General features: G+C 41.1%; 2 protein-coding genes across 2 annotated transcripts in view; one reads left to right on the forward strand and one right to left on the reverse strand.

Moving 5' to 3' along the window:
• The window catches only part of TMTC4 (transmembrane O-mannosyltransferase targeting cadherins 4), a 53,738-nt gene extending 38,417 nt beyond the window's left edge, over window positions 1-15,321 (reverse strand). The window contains exons 1-5 of the mRNA XM_066545151.1: window positions 15,236-15,321; window positions 12,775-12,990; window positions 8,114-8,229; window positions 5,911-6,127; window positions 1,874-1,961 (exon numbers count right to left, since the gene is read on the reverse strand). Coding sequence (XP_066401248.1) covers window positions 1,874-1,961; window positions 5,911-6,127; window positions 8,114-8,229; window positions 12,775-12,936 — 583 coding nt within the window. The 5' untranslated portion in view covers window positions 12,937-12,990; window positions 15,236-15,321. The remainder of the gene's footprint in view (window positions 1-1,873; window positions 1,962-5,910; window positions 6,128-8,113; window positions 8,230-12,774; window positions 12,991-15,235) is intronic.
• LOC136571404 (basic salivary proline-rich protein 4-like) lies at window positions 13,758-15,449 on the forward strand. Its single transcript, XM_066571779.1, has 2 exons — window positions 13,758-13,859; window positions 14,598-15,449. The coding sequence occupies exons 1-2, from the start codon at window positions 13,758-13,760 to the stop codon at window positions 15,447-15,449; spliced, it is 954 nt and encodes a 317-aa protein (XP_066427876.1).
• Window positions 15,450-16,428: the final 979 nt, after the last annotated feature.

Consider the following 16,428-nt stretch of genomic DNA (forward strand, 5'->3'; position numbering starts at 1 on the left):
AAAAAGGTCAGGAGTGCCTGGGTGATAAGCTCCTGGCTGATGAGTCAGTAATGCACCTTTGCAGCAATCAAGGGGAAAGACTCAAATACGTATCTTGGATACAAATTCTTGGGTACAGAGGAAGTCTAAACTTCTTCAAGAAGTTGCCGAGGGAAAAGCAGGCAGTGAAGGTGACAGTAAACATTGGAAACTGACCTGAAAGACAATGCTGGCAGACTGTAATTTTCCTTGGCAAAATTGCTTAAAAGACATCTGCTCCCCTATTATCATGTAATGCCCAATAAAAATCAATAAGGGCTGCTTAGAATCTTGTCTTTGCAACATTTTCCTTCTTCTGTATCAGTGACACAAATTTCAGTCCAAGCATATTATTATATTAACACTGATTTCTAAAAGCTATTAAAAACTGGCCCTCACAAGTTGAAGAATATCCTTAACCAGAATATGCATCCTTAATCATTCCCAAGACGTCCTGTACAGCAAAATAATTAGAGGGTCCTATATAATTGTGTCCAGTGGTCATCCTAAGAATTTGGCTCTTGAGTTCTTCAAGCAAAGATTATCATCTCTGCCATATAACCATACCTATCTACCAGAGACATTGGAAAACAGATAAGGCAGTATTTTGATTGGTCTATCTTACACTACCACTAACAGAAGAAACATCATAAGCAGTCATATCCAATAAAACAGGTGAGAAAAGAATAAACAAACAAGCAAGAGCCCAAGGCCAATTTTCATCAAGAAATCATTAGTTCAGTTGAAAGAAATTAATCCTACTCAAAGGGAAGAAAAAATATATCCCAAGTAAACCGGAATCATCCTAAGTAACACCCGAAATGGCAAGATAAACTTATTATATCAGCAATAGAAATATGTACAATAGTTCCAAAGAATCCAAACTGAACCAGCAGGAGCTGTTCACAGCATCTGACAGCTCACTGTGGACATAGTCACTCCCCTCAGCCCATACTGAGGTCTCTGTGATGCCATAACTATCTGTTAAGCCAGATCACAAAGTCAGCTCAGGTGCCTCTGAAATACCCTGCCAGCTCTGGGTAATCATTACAGGCCATGCCTATGGAACCACAGACACAGCTCCTTGTGGCTCCACCAAATGAGTCCCACATTTCATGTGGTAGAGCACATTCAGATACCAGACTGCATGTCCTGCAAAGCTTTCCACAGTCATGAACTCCTGCTTTCTTGTGTGCTTACTTAACAGAGCCCTCAAGATAATTTCTCCACAACTGTATTTGAACTGCCTACCTGCATTCAGATCAAACAATACCAGAGATCTGAAAGCTCACTTGAAAAAACATCTACCAAGGAATTGTTCATGTTAAACACAGCTGTCTTACAAAAACTGTGAGTAACACTATATTCAGCATTATATGCCAGCAGTTGCATATTGCAGGAATCCAGAAGGCTTAGTCATAGGAATAATTCTTTGCAATTCATTAAAAATACAAATAATGTTCTGAAAAGCTGACTCTCATTTAAGACATCCCACCATAATAGCATAAAGAGTAGTAAAATATTTAAGCATATACATTTGTAGGTTTGATTTATTTCTAAAATACTTATTAAAATACTTCCTTAAACTTCTAAACAATAAAACATTTAGCAAATAAGCTTATCATAAAGTGGACTTTGCTTAAATTAAATTCAGTGTTTAACAAGAATTATGGACAGCAACCTTTTCAGAACTTCTAACAATAAAATAGCTGCTAAGGCAGGTTCTTTAAAAAAATATATTTTGTGAGGGTAAACAAATCAATCTGACATTTTAAATTTTGCTATACTTCACTGAAATGTGCAAATGCTGAAAATATACACAGTAGGAAATTTAAGGGGCAAACAGAATGCTTACTTTCTTTAAATGCTTTACAGTAGCCAAGGAATGACAACAAGAAGAACAGGGCACACAGTAGGTCTGCTCTGCCAACAATCCCAGCAACCTTTAAAAAAAAAGTTTCAAATGATCAGATTTTTATTCTTAGAAAACCTGTAGCAAAGGAACACATACAAAGTGAAATATATAATAGAATATAACTGTATCACTTTTTTTCTTTAACTGGGTGCAGTGATTAGTTATATCGAGTATTTTTAGATGCATCCTATTTTTTATTGGGTATTGCTTAGTATCAGCTACATAAATGGTTTGGCTTTGGTATATGAAAATTTTAGTTTATGGAATTTTTTTTTAAGAAATGAAGGAGGATTTCACTGCATGAAATTTAGACTCTACACAATTCCATCTGTTTTTTGGATCAAACTGCATTTCAACAGAACACTTAGAAAACATCAAAATATAAACCAGTTTGGGTTGGAAGCAACTTTAAATATCATCTCCTTCCAACCTCTCTGCCTTTCACTAGACCAGGTTTCTCAGAGCTCCATCCAACCTGGCCGTGAACACTTCCAGGGATGGGGCATCTACAACTTTTCCGGGCAACCTGTGCCAGTGCCTCACCACCCTCACACTGAAGAATTTCCTCCTAATACCTAATCTATATCTACTCTCTTTCAATTGAAGCCATTACATGGCTTGGAGGCCAAACATCCTGAACCACAATTAAATTGGCAGCTCTGCTAAAACACAAATCAAAACTGTTCACTTTCAGAAGACAAGCCAGGCTTCAAATTCCAATCTGAACACTCAGAATGGACAAGTACCTTCCAGCTTGCAGATTGAGGGGAAAAAAAATAAAAAAGATTCCCCCTCTGGCAGTCTTTTGTGTTTTATTAACTGACTGCATTAGAGCTACCTCCAACTGCATCTTGAAACAGAAGCTGTACTAATGCAAAAGAAAATGAGAAGCACATCCTGGGACCTCTGTACTTGAGATCTGTGCCAACCTATTTAAATCAAGTGCAATCTCAGGGCAATCTGTAAGCTTTGGTTCAAGCCCCTAAACTGTATTTACAACAACTTGCTGTGACAGAGCAAGATACTTTTGGATCTTCAGTTCTCAATTACACAAGTGTCAGGATAACACCACAAATTTCTTTGTGAAAATCATGACATGGAGCTGGTAGGGGATTGTATAAACCCTGATGTTGGAACTTCACTAGAACTTACAGCCAGAGCAAGGATCATGGAAATACCCCTTATTTTTCAGTCTAGCTCTGCTTCCTGGAGTGCTGAGTTCCATGTTTTCAAGAGATGTACAGAAGCAGGGCAGAACGGCTTTTTAAATTCATTTTTTGAGATCATATTTCAGGGACTAAAGTAGAAACTTCAGTTCTCCTATATTATACCAGTTGTCCCATTTTGTGTGTGGAACAGAAAGAGGAAAGTAAAAAGGAAATGGGCATTTTTTATGTCAGGGAAACATGATGGAGCAACTATTTCCAAATAACATCAGAGAAAGAGAAGTGTAGAGGCATGAGAGTATGACTGATTCCACACCAGAGACTCTCCCACTTTTACCCTCAGCTTTCCTGAAGCACTGTGAAAGTAGAAACTGTTGGACTCCTAAATTCAGTACAGAAGAACTTCTTGATTTATCTACAGCTGTGCACCTAACTTCTCTGCTGCTCCTTCTTCTATCATACAAAGGAATTATGAGAATTAACTCAATAGCTGTGGAGTGCTTTGAAAGGTGAAAATAATGAAGTGTCATTCTGCTTCAGGAGCCGCTCTTCCTAATGAGATAAAAGTTAAGGTGAGCTGACACAATTTTGAAAATAAATGTCCACTTGTTTCAGCAAAGAGATTAAGGGGCTAATAATGCACATGGCCTCAGATTACTCCAACAGCAAAATTTACCTAAAATGCAAGATAAGGCATATACATTCTGGAAAGAAAGCAAACAAACCAATTTTAAATTAGTATCAGATCTATTCTTATGTCCATGATTCATTTAGCATTTCATCACTGAAGTGTTACAAAGAATAGGCCTTTTCTAGAGCAGAGAACTATAGCACAAGAGTATTTACTTGTAAGTAGAAAAATTATAGTGTTTTCCTTACATAGGTACTGAAAGCATTACACCTTTCAGTATCTGTTTTACATGACAGTTTGTTTCGCTGTATAAACCAAAAACCCAAAGCAGCAAACAGACGGATTCTTCACAATTTTATGTCAAAATATGTCATCTCATTTCAAAGCCAGGATGTCGGATACTTGAAACTCACAGGTTTAAAATCATAAGGAATGCTTTTTAAGAGATGCTGCCAGACACACACTCATCCTAGAACACAAATGACTTCTCCATTGGAGCAAGATTTATTATTCACCATGTAAATGATTAGAGGCTTTTGTTCATTCCTGAATTTTAGAAGAGGCCTGATATATAAGTGTGCTACTTTTTCTCCCTCTTCTTCCACTGTTTGCCTGAAACATTTGCAATTCTTCAAGTATGCAAGGAGACCACATCACTTGTAATTTATTTGACACGACAAAGGGCTTATTAATATTCTCATGCTGATTTAAATACATTTTTAGAGTCAAATGGAATGCAGAATAAATTTATGGATATTGATAAAGGGGTCAATAGTATGTCTACTACAAAGTTAAGACTCAAGTGAGATTTCTCTTTACATGTCAGAACATCAAAAGCACTGAAGACTTGTTTTACTTTACTCTGACATCTAAAATTGGTTTTGGAAAGGAAATATGAGGGGCCCTTCTGACACAGTGCACTCTCACAAAGAAGTTATTGTGCAGATGAGTGAACACCAGAGAATGATCGTCAAGATGTTTTAGCCACACTGCCAGAAAAGGTGGCAGATTACTAATGCATAACTTTGCACCATCTCTAGGTCTTCAATACATGCAAGGTCTCCAGACAGCTGAGAGCACAGCTTTCAATAACTTTTTCCCCACCAGTCATGTGCAGAGCAAATGCGAGAAGCCAAAAACATGGCATATTGTGAATAAGTGAAAAATCATATTCACATATGTAGAATGTGCACTGCAGGATTCACTGTTCATTGCTAGGACAAAATCAAAATATTTCTTTACTTTTTTTTCCGTACTCTTAGTACTTTTTCTGTATTTCAGACCTTCCAAATTCTATCAAAACCCCCAAAATATTTCCCTTACTGTGACAATTTTATATTTTATTTATCATTATCACAAGGTCAAGAGATCAGTGACAGCATTCAGCAAGCCCACTAGCATAAGGCCGTAAGATTTTCTTAGCTACAAGCACAAAAGAGCTTTTTAAGAACAACATCTTCCCGTCACAGAATTCCCACACAAGGATTTTGTGTTTTGATCAGATATTTTAACTGATTGCTATACATGTGCCATGCTTCTATTCTGCATCTTTACATCTTTGCTTTTGCCTGCACTATTAAAATTACTGTCAAATTTGTGTTCCCCATGTACATAATTACAGACTGCGATCAAAAAAAACCTCTTTAATCTTCTCCTTCATATTAAAAATATAAACCCAGTTTGATCTCTTATGAAACAGGATGATTTCCAGCCCTTTAATCACTTTCATGGCTCTTCTGAGCACTCTCCAATTTTTCCAGTGTTGTCCTTGCAGCATGGATGCAAAACTGAATGCAATATTCTACTAGTCACATACGAAGTTCATAGAGTGCCCCATCTCTGATTTTAAAGCTCTTTGCTTTTTTTACCAATGCAAATGGAAATAAACAACAATTAAAGAAATCCAGGAGGTAGGGAAATTCTGTAGCATAGAGCTCTCCTCCTTGAGTTATTGTACTTGAATGATTTGTGTTCCTTAATAAGGTCTAACTCGGTGGAATTACAAGCCTTGGATGTACTAACCATAATATTTGATTGTTCCATTAAGACATGTGCCAAGAGAAGTGTTAAGAATATCTAAAAGCAATCTGCAGAGTATAAGGCTACGCCAGAATTAATTAGTCAAGATGGTCAAGAGCTTCTAAAATAAAAATCTCTGGAGATAACGATTCAATACTTACACACTCGGTGTGCACTGGATGTACAGCAAAGAGCAAAGCAGCAAGAAGAGAGGACTTGGGAGCCAGGTTTAGCCGTCTTCCTTTATTGCTGAATTGCAATCCACCCAATAATATGGAGAATACATCAACCATCAACACTGAGATAGTACAATGCAGTATTATGTTGATGACATGGAAACCAACTGGGTAGAAGCCTCCAGCAAAAAGGTAATTAATTCTATAAAGAAGCAAAAATATTAAGGGTAGGAATTACAACAATGGTTAGAAAAATACAAATAGAAAAACTAAATAGCCCCATAGCAGACACGGTTGCACACAAAAATAAAATGGACATCTCAGTACAGGTGGAGTTACCATTTAACCTCCCCGACCAGATAGAAACAATATCCCAGTCTTCAGGCCACCTATTCATAGGGAATACCACATGGATACAGTATCTATCCTCTCCAAACACATAGCTTAGTACCAGTATTTTAATCTTACAGTTCCTTAGAACTGGCTTTTGGTCAACAACGTAACTTCAGTGTTGCAACACAGGAGTATCCTAGGGATAAATAACCCAGCCCACGGAGGGATACCCCTGGGCTTAAGAGCAGCCAACTTGATGAGCTTTTGTTTATTAAATCCACACAGTGAGGAAACTAATATGCACTGGGACTATGATTTCCACTGACATACTCTCAGAAAGAGGTCCTAGCATGTGGGTACAATCAGTATCCACCCAGAAAATAGTCAGCATATCTTGGTAACTGATTTGTGAGACTGGTTAGAGATGTTTCATACAAGTATTAGAATCAGAAGGAAGTGTAAGTGCAAATACTGTCTAAATCCCTATTCAAGACAAGAACTCTGCAGTAAGATGGAGGCTGAGAAGAAAAAGGGGAAACATTGTGCTAGTATCCATATGCTTTTAGCAGTAGGTAAGATACACTGAAACTTAGTTAGAACAGGGGATTTTACACAGTTATTTTGGTCAATGTGCATCTGGCATAAATGAAACCTATTTAAAAACTTAACCTATTATAAATATGATACACATAAAGGTTGGAGCTTAGGGAAATTAAGGAAACCCATTTCTTTCTTTGAAAATAGCATTTTATGGACCATCTCCACAGGCTCATCTATATTTTCAGATATAGTAATGATTGCACCCCAGTTCACTCTTTAAACAAACCAGAATGTTATTAGAGATGGAATATACCACAGAGAAAAGAAAAAAAAAAAAGGAAAGCATGTTCTGTGTAATGCAGTGAAAACTTTAACAGGTTTAGGACTCTGACACGTTCTATTCAGCTGTTTATTTTTCTTGATGAAAATGTGAAGAAAGCCCAATAGACAGTGAAACCCACAGTGCTAGGTACTTAAAACACTGACACTACCCTAAAGGGTCAAAATTTTTGCTTGAATATGAGGACTAAGAGTGGGAACACTTCTTCTGCACTTAGTCCATGGCTTGAAATGGGCAGAACAAGCACTAAGTCCCCACTGACACCATTGAGTCACAAGGGGAAAATAAAGAAATTAAGACTGAGTCCTCAAATATTCTCTGCATTATTGTGCCAGATTTCTACATGGTCTACTGTTTGCTCAAATCTTTGTGCAAAAAACATGAGCTAAGCATCTACAAAAGTAATCATCTTAAACCTTTAGTTATTTGACAAAACTAGCAAATTATATATAGGCAGACATTTCACTAGATTCTCAGACACTTGAGTTAGAATATTGGAGTGAAGAGGTGGGAAGACTATAGAGTGTGCTGATGGAAAAAGGCCACAGTACCATGATGCTATTTATAAAATAAACAATTTGACAGATCACCAGAAAAGCAGAGAACACTAAGTACAATAGCAATGTAAGTGGCAGCATGGCTAAGTGAAAGGAACATACACCTCCTAGTTCCTTGATGATGTGACATACTAAACCACACCACCCCTAGTAGCAGGTATAGAAGACCCTTAAGACAAAATCTCTGAAAACTAGCTATACAGAATGTCAAAATAATGAATATTTTGGGAAAGAAACATTGGAAAATTAAAACACCACTTGAGATTAAGGTAGTGAACTCAAAAATCATATTCTGGAAAGGTATCCAACTACCCTCCAGCTACTTTGTTCTTGCCTTTTTTGTGCCTCCCCCCTAAATTCAATTGAGTCAATACAGGTTAAAAAATATTCAGACCTCAAGCAAAAATACAAGTCTCACCTGAAAGTCAGGACAGTTAGCGGTCGATATGACTTATGACTGGTATTGCTGCTGAGTTTGCTACCCCAAAAGTCATGATACCACAGGTCACCAAGTGGGGTTTCTGCCCTGAGGTCCTAAAAGAAAACAAATTATCAGATCCTTAAAATTTTTCCTTTGTTCAAAGCAGCTAAACTACAAACAAATTCTAACTAATACAAGCTCACACTAAGATGGACATAGCAGGAGTTTTGTTGGCTCACTACTGACATCTGATCCCCAGTACCTAAGTTTGCAATGAAGGTCAAATCTTGAATGCCTGTCATTGTAAAGGTCATGATCCTGGATTCTGTAAGTAGGCATACATGAAATTTAGAGCTATATTTACATCAGTTTATTATCTGGTCAATAGCTGAGATGTGAAACACATAAACCTCCTTACCTCATAATTTTGTAAAAAGCCTTTGATTTTAGGTGTAGATTATCTTGCAAAAATGGCCAACTACAAACTGCTGCAAAATAGCATTTTTTTACCAGTGAAGTAGCATAACTACTGACAAAAGCATGAAATCAATGAGACTAAAGGTAGGAAACAACAATTAGTTCTTTTTGAAGCCTTGCTTTGCACAGGACTATTCAAATAGTTGAAGTTGTTTTAACACTTAATACATGAAATCAATAATCAACATCTCTATATACTGCTCCTAAAGATTAAAAGACAGAAAGGTAATGAATTATTTTAATTTGGGGTGCAAAAGGGGCTTATAAAAAAACCACTACAAAGAAAAAGTCTTGTTTGCTTGTTCTTCCCTTTTATCTCAAAACCATGCTGATAATGAAAAATCCAAATAATGTAGGCTATTAAATGGGAAGCATACACTTCGGAGGAAAAATAAGGATCTTGCTAGCATCTGCCTCAGTCTTCTATGAGGACAAGCTTGGAAGTTCAAACTAACATATGCTTGGCCTCTTCTGCTTCCCTAGTGCAATTAAATTAAATACCATTTTATGCTACAGCAAGGTACATGCAGGTTAAAGACACTTGAGACAGAACCTAGGAACAAAACTGTACTAGTCAGTACTACTGCAACCAACAAGGGGAAAACTCTACCCTTACCTTCTGTCTTGAAATTATTGAGACCAATGAACCATAGGAGGTGAACAAGACATCATAAACACAAATAAGTAGAGGCTTGCTAGCCCCATGAAAGTTCTTACAAACCCTGGTGCCCCTCTCTTATTATTCCTACAACTCCATCTACTTACAAGATTCCCACATTGCAATTCCCTTGGTTTTATTAATTCCAGTTCCTCTCCAATGCTGCTACCACCTCACTTGCTTCTATAGTATCTTGAGCACTGCTGTGGTCTCCAGTTCCTTCCATCTCACCCTTAGTCCATGCCTTATTTTTGGCTTGCACATACTCCCAAATTACAGCAAAATTGCTGGACCCTGATGACTGGCTGCTGCTAAACTGAACTTAAAATAACTAATTTTTTCTTGCTTCTTCAACAAGAATATTCTTAACATATTCTGACGTTCATCCATCCAAAAATATAAATTAAAAAAAAAATCCAAGAAAAGATTTCCTTCAATCATTTGATCAAATTTGGCTAGTATTAGTCAAATGAATAGAAGTATTCTCTAACAGGATACTAATCAATACACAGAAAAGAGAGCACGGCTAAAACTGCAGTCTGAAAGAACCTAGACTGCAGCTGTCAATTAAGGCACTCTCAGGGAAATTCTTAAGAAATCAAGACTCACAGGGGATCCTACTTTGGCTTAAGAATTACCAAGGTGAAAAATTTCTTCACGCTCTCACAGATGTTTCTACTGCCAAGTAATAGCTAGAAATTTCTTTCTTCTCACAGAACTGCAATTTTAGCCTTAGGCATCTAAATTCCTGTTCCATTCCTCATCGGTATGCACAAACCCTAAAGGTCACAATTTGACTCTCAGAGCAGGAACACACTCAACCAGCAGCTCACTAAATCGACAGAGCCAGCTTTTCCAGGGCAGGGTGGGGCAGGGATGTACACCAACATCTACTGAAGTCTTTGTACTCTGCAGGGGACAGCTGCCAGAGGGTGGTGTGGCCCTCACACTGTTTTTTCAACCAGCAGCACTGCTCCATATGTACATAAGGTTTATGAAAGACATACTTTTATAAATGTTAGTACTGGAAAAGAAAAGTATGTCTTCCATGTCACAGATGGCCTTCAATAACTTGAGATGGGAAATGTACAAGGCTTGATTTCCCATTCTGCTATAATCAGCCTTCTTTTGTCTTCCATCGGAAGAAGGCAGGAAAAGCTGAATGCATGGAATTACTTAGTGATTAGATTACACTTCCATATGACCTAAAAATCTTCAATCATGTATCTTGTCCTTGTATCCAAGTTCTGTGAGAAAGTTTCTTACATCAATTTTCCTACATAGTGAACTTACCCTAAAATAGGAATGGTTTTCTTCAAGAGACAGCTGTTTAAAAGCTACATATGATTTTCTCTTTAAAAACCAAAAGTAGCTATCAAATAATCTCTAAATATTTGATTAGCAGCAGCTTACAGAGAGCAGAGTTCAAGATTTGAAGAAAGGTCAGTTTTTCTATATAAAGGCTTATGGAAATGACATGCTGTGTCTGAAGCTCTGCTTAATCCAACTGTTTGTCTTGCCAAGCTAGTAAATAAATAAAGACAAAAGCCACTTCTGTGTACCAGTTAAAATGCTGCTTAGAATGATAAGAAAGCATCTGGAAAACAGACTTTAACTCCAATAAAATCTAATAAAGGAATGTTCCGTGATACAATAGGGATGGGGTGAATTAAATGTGTATCTTCTGCTAAAAAAACAATAAAAGAAATGAAAGATTGGGATGATGGCAGCTAGCAAATTAACAGAGAGGGAACTGTGTGGTACCCAAGAAAATACTACAGTAGCAATGCTCAGTAAATCTATAAAATTACTTCAACTGCTGTCTTTCCTATTAAATGGGAATAAAATATGCTATGCTTTGTTTAATAAACTGTGCCATTGCTAGATAATCTCCCTCCCCCTTAAACTGGTAAACTCATTGTCTCTGCATTTTTCTTGTGGATTTTGAATTTCCATATATCCATATGACCCCTGTGTTAAAATGATATTGTCACAAAATCCTCATTTAATTTCTAGGGAATAATAGAGGATTTTGATGTGAGAAATAGAAACAGCCTCCCAGTTTTTCAAACATACAGACTACATATGAATTAATTTATTTAAGCAGTTGGTTGAATTTCTCAGCATTGCCAACAGCTAGAATCCTGGTGCAAATTGTTGGGTTGCATAGATAAAATGAAACATTTTTAGAGTAAAGACTGAAAGAAATGGAGAGAGATTACAAGTGTGGAAATTGCATATTACCAAAACAACCTGCTTTGTTTCAACATCAGTCTTTTGTTCATTCTTTCAGGAAATGAAAATATTATAAACAGGTCCCAAATAAAATTTTGCAGAATGAAACATTACCAGGAGCTGTGCAATCTAAAATACAATACTACTAAAAAAAAAACCAAAACCCAAACAACAATGCTGTAGGTTCTTAATTTGTCTATAGTATTCTCTTGAAAGCTTTGAGATTTATTTCCACGTTGACAGATGTATTTTCCCCCCATACGTTTATAACTGAAGGTATGATGACTTACACACACATAATACAAGTCTGTCTAAGGAAACAGTAATTCTGCATGATTCTAAAAGGCACATTGTGATAAGTTGCCTCTATATCTTGTGCAAGGAAAAAAAAAAGTGAATTGTGTTATTCTAGCAGTGTGAGTCTCCAGATTATCCTCTTTGTAACCCCATGGCTTCAGGAAGACAGAACCAACAGATGAATGTGATTATTTTTATCCTGTGCTTTTCTTTCTAAATGCTTAACAAGTACCTTCCAGAGCAGCATAAAAGCTGTAACACCAATACCCATCCATGGGCATGGGCTCACTCACTGCTACATGTGATCCTGTGAAGTGTCTCAGCAATTGAAGACACTCCACTGCTCAAAGTCAAAATAATCTCAGTTAGAGGTTTGTTTGAATCACATGTTAACTTCTAAGCATTTCAAGGTCTGTTCACTGCATGTATGGTCAGCTTTAAAATGGAACACAAGAATACTCCACCTCTATCTCAAAAAGGTACTGTTGTCACAGGAACTTTAATGGGGGAAGGAGGGAAAAGGGAGCTTTGCTTGCTCCTGTAACATTTTTATGGTATAAATTGCACCTGAAAACCCCCTGCACCCTACATGATACCTTAATGATGCCTTATGTACCTGCAACCAGACTAAGTTTATTCACTGGTCTGATTCTGTGACCAGAGAAGTTCTGTGAAGATAATGAACAAAATCTCCTATTAAGATCCATGGGTATCAGAAAAGTTTACTGTACACTCTCCCTGACATAGGAATGAGCATAAAATTAGACCTACTGGCAGTCTTGATGTACAGGTACCCTTAAATCAGTTTAACTTGAAAAAACACCCAATAAAACAAAATGGAAAAATGAAGTTTAATAAAAAAAAAAGTAATACCCAAAGGAAGCTCTTTACTAGGCTGAAACTTTTGGGCCTGTTTAGATCAACTGTTGCATTATTTCTTTTCATATGACCATTTATGCCAAAGGTTGTGAGGAAAAGAAGAGAGACAAACCTTATTATTGATGATGGCTTCAGAATCATCAAAGACAAAATCTCCATCATAGCTGTTAGCAAAACAGAGGAAGGAAATTAATGCCACAACCATTTTAGCCCAGTATGATGGGAGGAGGAACCATGATACGTCATGGTCCAGGTTAGGTTCCATTTGTGCCATTCTGTGAAATGCTGGTTCCAAGTTGGGAGCTTCAGCATTATGTTGGTTGAAAATCTGGAAGAAACACATACAAGTGCATGGTTACAGCTCTAATTCACAAAAAAAGAACTCCAAAGGAAAGCTGGCTTGGGAGAGGAGATTAAGTTTCATATAACCTTACATATTTTTTCTCAGCGCCTCTCATAGTTACTGGAACACACCTAAACATAATTTTGTATTTCAAATGAGGAACTAAAGGCAGAATTTATCATGGTTGGAGCACAGAGATAAATACAAGAAATTCTTAGATGCTAAGGTAAAACTTTGGCACAGACAAATTTTAAAATGTAGAGCAAATCACTGTTTTTCTGTTTCTTACTGTTCTTTTCAAGCAATACAAACAGATGCAACAGAGGGACTGTGAAACATTTATAAAGCTCTGTAGAAAATGATAAACATTATAATTTCCTTCCACATTTGAAAAGCAAACATTGTCAATTGCCAAAAGAGCTAAACTCCCTTCAGTTAATCAGATTAAAGGACCTAGTCTTACACATTCCCCCATGCAAGGAATTCATACAAACATCACAGATAGACATATGGAGGTACCAGTTAATGGCCTAGGCCCTAAATCTCAACAATTCAAGCAATGAGACAGCAAGACCCATAGAATTGAGATAGGACTAGCGTTCAAGAGATCACTCAGCACACCTCAAGTGCAGTTGAAGTTCCACTGCTGTATGGACTCATGAGGTTGTTGGGGCAGATGAAAAGGACCCTGCAATCCAAGCACACTGAGTGATACATCAGTGTGGAGGTACTGAGGCTGGAGGTTTACACCCATGAGCCACCTTTACTCAGATGGGTCTCTCTGGATGCTCCAGAGCCAGCCTTCTGTCTGGATTTCTGCTCTGCCTCCACTTCTCAGGGGCTCAGACACTACTGTGAGTAGTCTTATTATCAGGTGCTGGTATAAACGGCAAGGGAAGGAAGCTATGAATGGAAAACTGCAGTAAAAGCCAGGCAGAATATGGATTTTTTAGTTTGCAAGCCCAAAGTACGATAGGCACATATAGTAGCCTATTTGAAGTTTCTTCTTATTTATTTGCTTATTAAATCAACTGTTGCACTCCTGAAAATATAACATTTAAGACCCTCATACAGAAAAACAGAATCTAGAAAAATAGCTCTAGTGCACACCTGCAAACATTGCATTTAATGTCTTTGCACAGTCTAGGAAAACAGCTCCAAGCATCTGGAGCAGAGCTGACTGCAGCAATTGCTTTGCTTTTTGCAGTACCTCATTCGGGTCCCCGCATATTCCCAATTCCTGCACACACACGTGCCCAGGGACAGGCAGTACACCCTGCCACACCGCTGCCCCTCCTCGCTTTGGAGACCATACGGCGCGGCTCCCAAATTCAGGTAAAGTCAGGAACCTGAAGCTGTGCAGCCTGAAAGGCTGGAGCTCCCAGGCTGAGCAAAGCAGCTGCTTTAAGAGCAAAACCCTTTCTCGGAGTAGTTCACCCTTGTGCTCGTAGTTCGACGGAAACAAAGAGAGAAAGCGTGGCTGTTAACTGAGAGAAGTGCACGGCGTTGTTCCCAACAGCACGGATGCACCATCAACACGCACCACGCAATTAAAATCTTTAACCTACTCCAAATTTATTTCGCCCTGAAAGTTTCTCCCATTACGCTTGCTCTATTTATCCGGCGCACAGCCACTACAAGCCCCCTTCCCCGCCGTCCAGGAGGCCGGTCCGTGGGGGTTCCCTCCCTTCCCCGGGCAGCGCGGTGCGGGCACCCTCGAGGGACCGCCACCTCCCCGGAGCGCGCACACGCCGCTGCCCGGCGGCCGGGCACCGGGAGGGCGCCTCCCCCCGCCCTCTCCAGGGAAAGGCGAGCCCGAGCCGACCCGGAGGGCACCCGCCGCACACCGCAGCACCCCCGCGGCGGGGCGGGCACGGCGCCTCCCGCCCAACAGCGCCGGGGCCGGCTCGCACCCAGGGTGGCGCTGGCCGTGCCCAGAGCCCCGCAAACTTGGGGGCGTCCCGGGTACCCGGCGGGCGGTCCCGGGGAAAGAGCCCGCCCGGGGAGGGCAGCGGCAGTTTCGAGGAAAGGGTCGAGGCTGGCAGGCAGGCGAGCCCCGCCGGGAGTTTGGCGGTGGCCCTGCCCCGCTCGTCGCTCCCCTTTTGTCCTGGCGGCGACGGCTCCGCCGGAGGAGGTGGCCCGTCCCGTCCCGTCCGGCCCTCACCCCCCTGGGCCGGTCCCACCAGCGGACGGGAACCGGCGAGACCCCCGCTCCCCCGCGCGGCGTTACCTGCGAGGACACGGAGCCCGCGCGGCATCTCCCACCCGGGAGCGAAACTCTCCCGCCCGGCGAGCCCCGAGCCGGAGCGGCCGGCGGGGGAGGGGCCGCCGCGACTGCGCCTCCGGGAACATCCCCGCAGCCTATTGGCCGTCGCCCCGCCCCGCCCCCCGTGGCCCCGCCCCCAGGGGCAGCCTCGAGTGCCCATTGGCTGCGTCCGCGATGACGCGCGGTGGGCGCGCCCTGGCGGGCGGAGCCGGGCGCTCACTCGCGGTGGGCGCGGGGCCGGTGCGCGTCGCTTCCCCTTCGTCCCGAACTCCGCACCCCGCGCACGGGCGGGGCCGGCCGGGCTCCGGGCAGCATTCCCGGTGCGTGCCCGCCTGCTCTGCCCCGGTGGCGGTCGTAGCCTGGCGTACCTGGCTGGCCGCGGGGTGGGGGGCGGCTCGGCTGAGCCGGGGAGAGCGGGGCCGCCGGGCACGGGGGCAGGAGAACCGCGAGCACCGCGCCCCCCACTCCTCTCGCAAAGGCGAGGTTCCTGCGGCAGTGGGCGTGCACCGAGCGAGAATCCCCCTGGGAAGAGGATACAGAGGCGGTGGGGCAGTGGCGGAGATGGTGTCGGGATCTCGCCGCCTGGGACGGGTAGTGGGGTGAGCTGGCAGAGCGCTCCAGCCTTTCTGTAGGAGGCTCTCGTCTTGCTGGGATGCTCTCCGCAGGGTAGATAGTGTAAGGAGAAAAAGGCTATATCAGGTGCAGTTAATTTGTACGTTTAAACATCACCGCGATTTCCTTCTAAGAAAGTGTGATTAAGCATTGAACTGGTAGCACCAAATGTTCGCAGAAGCTTCTCTAAAAAAACCCCATTAAAACCTTAATATGCTGAAATTGGATGAGAACTCCTGGCTCTGTGCCAGGGAGTGACATACAATTTGGAGTGGGGTTTTTAAGATGTTTGCATTATCAAGCGTCAAATTAACAAGGTTATTTCATGTCTCCTTTGAGGCTTTAACTCTTGAGTGGAAGCACTGCTTTGGGAAGGCTTTGGTGGTTGCCACCCATAACTGCCTGCTGACACCTGCTTTGCAACATCTGCTCTGCAACACGGGCAGTTCTGCTGCGTGTGAGGCAGCAGCTGAGCCAGCACAACTGCCAGGCTCGTCTATTATTCAGCTGTCTATGTGGAGCTCCTGCTTTTAAGATGGAAGTCT

This window comes from Molothrus aeneus, chromosome 2 (assembly GCF_037042795.1).
Source record: "Molothrus aeneus isolate 106 chromosome 2, BPBGC_Maene_1.0, whole genome shotgun sequence".
Classification (NCBI taxonomy): Eukaryota; Metazoa; Chordata; class Aves; order Passeriformes; family Icteridae; genus Molothrus; species Molothrus aeneus.

Excerpts from the sequence above, each read along its gene's own strand:
- LOC136571404 (XM_066571779.1), top strand. The coding sequence starts at position 13,758 with ATGAGCCACCTTTACTCAGATGGGTCTCTCTGGATGCTCCAGAGCCAG. Across the intron at positions 13,860-14,597 it reads TCAGGGGCTCAGACACTACT|TTTCTCCCATTACGCTTGCT; the intron begins GTGAGTAGTCTT and ends TCGCCCTGAAAG.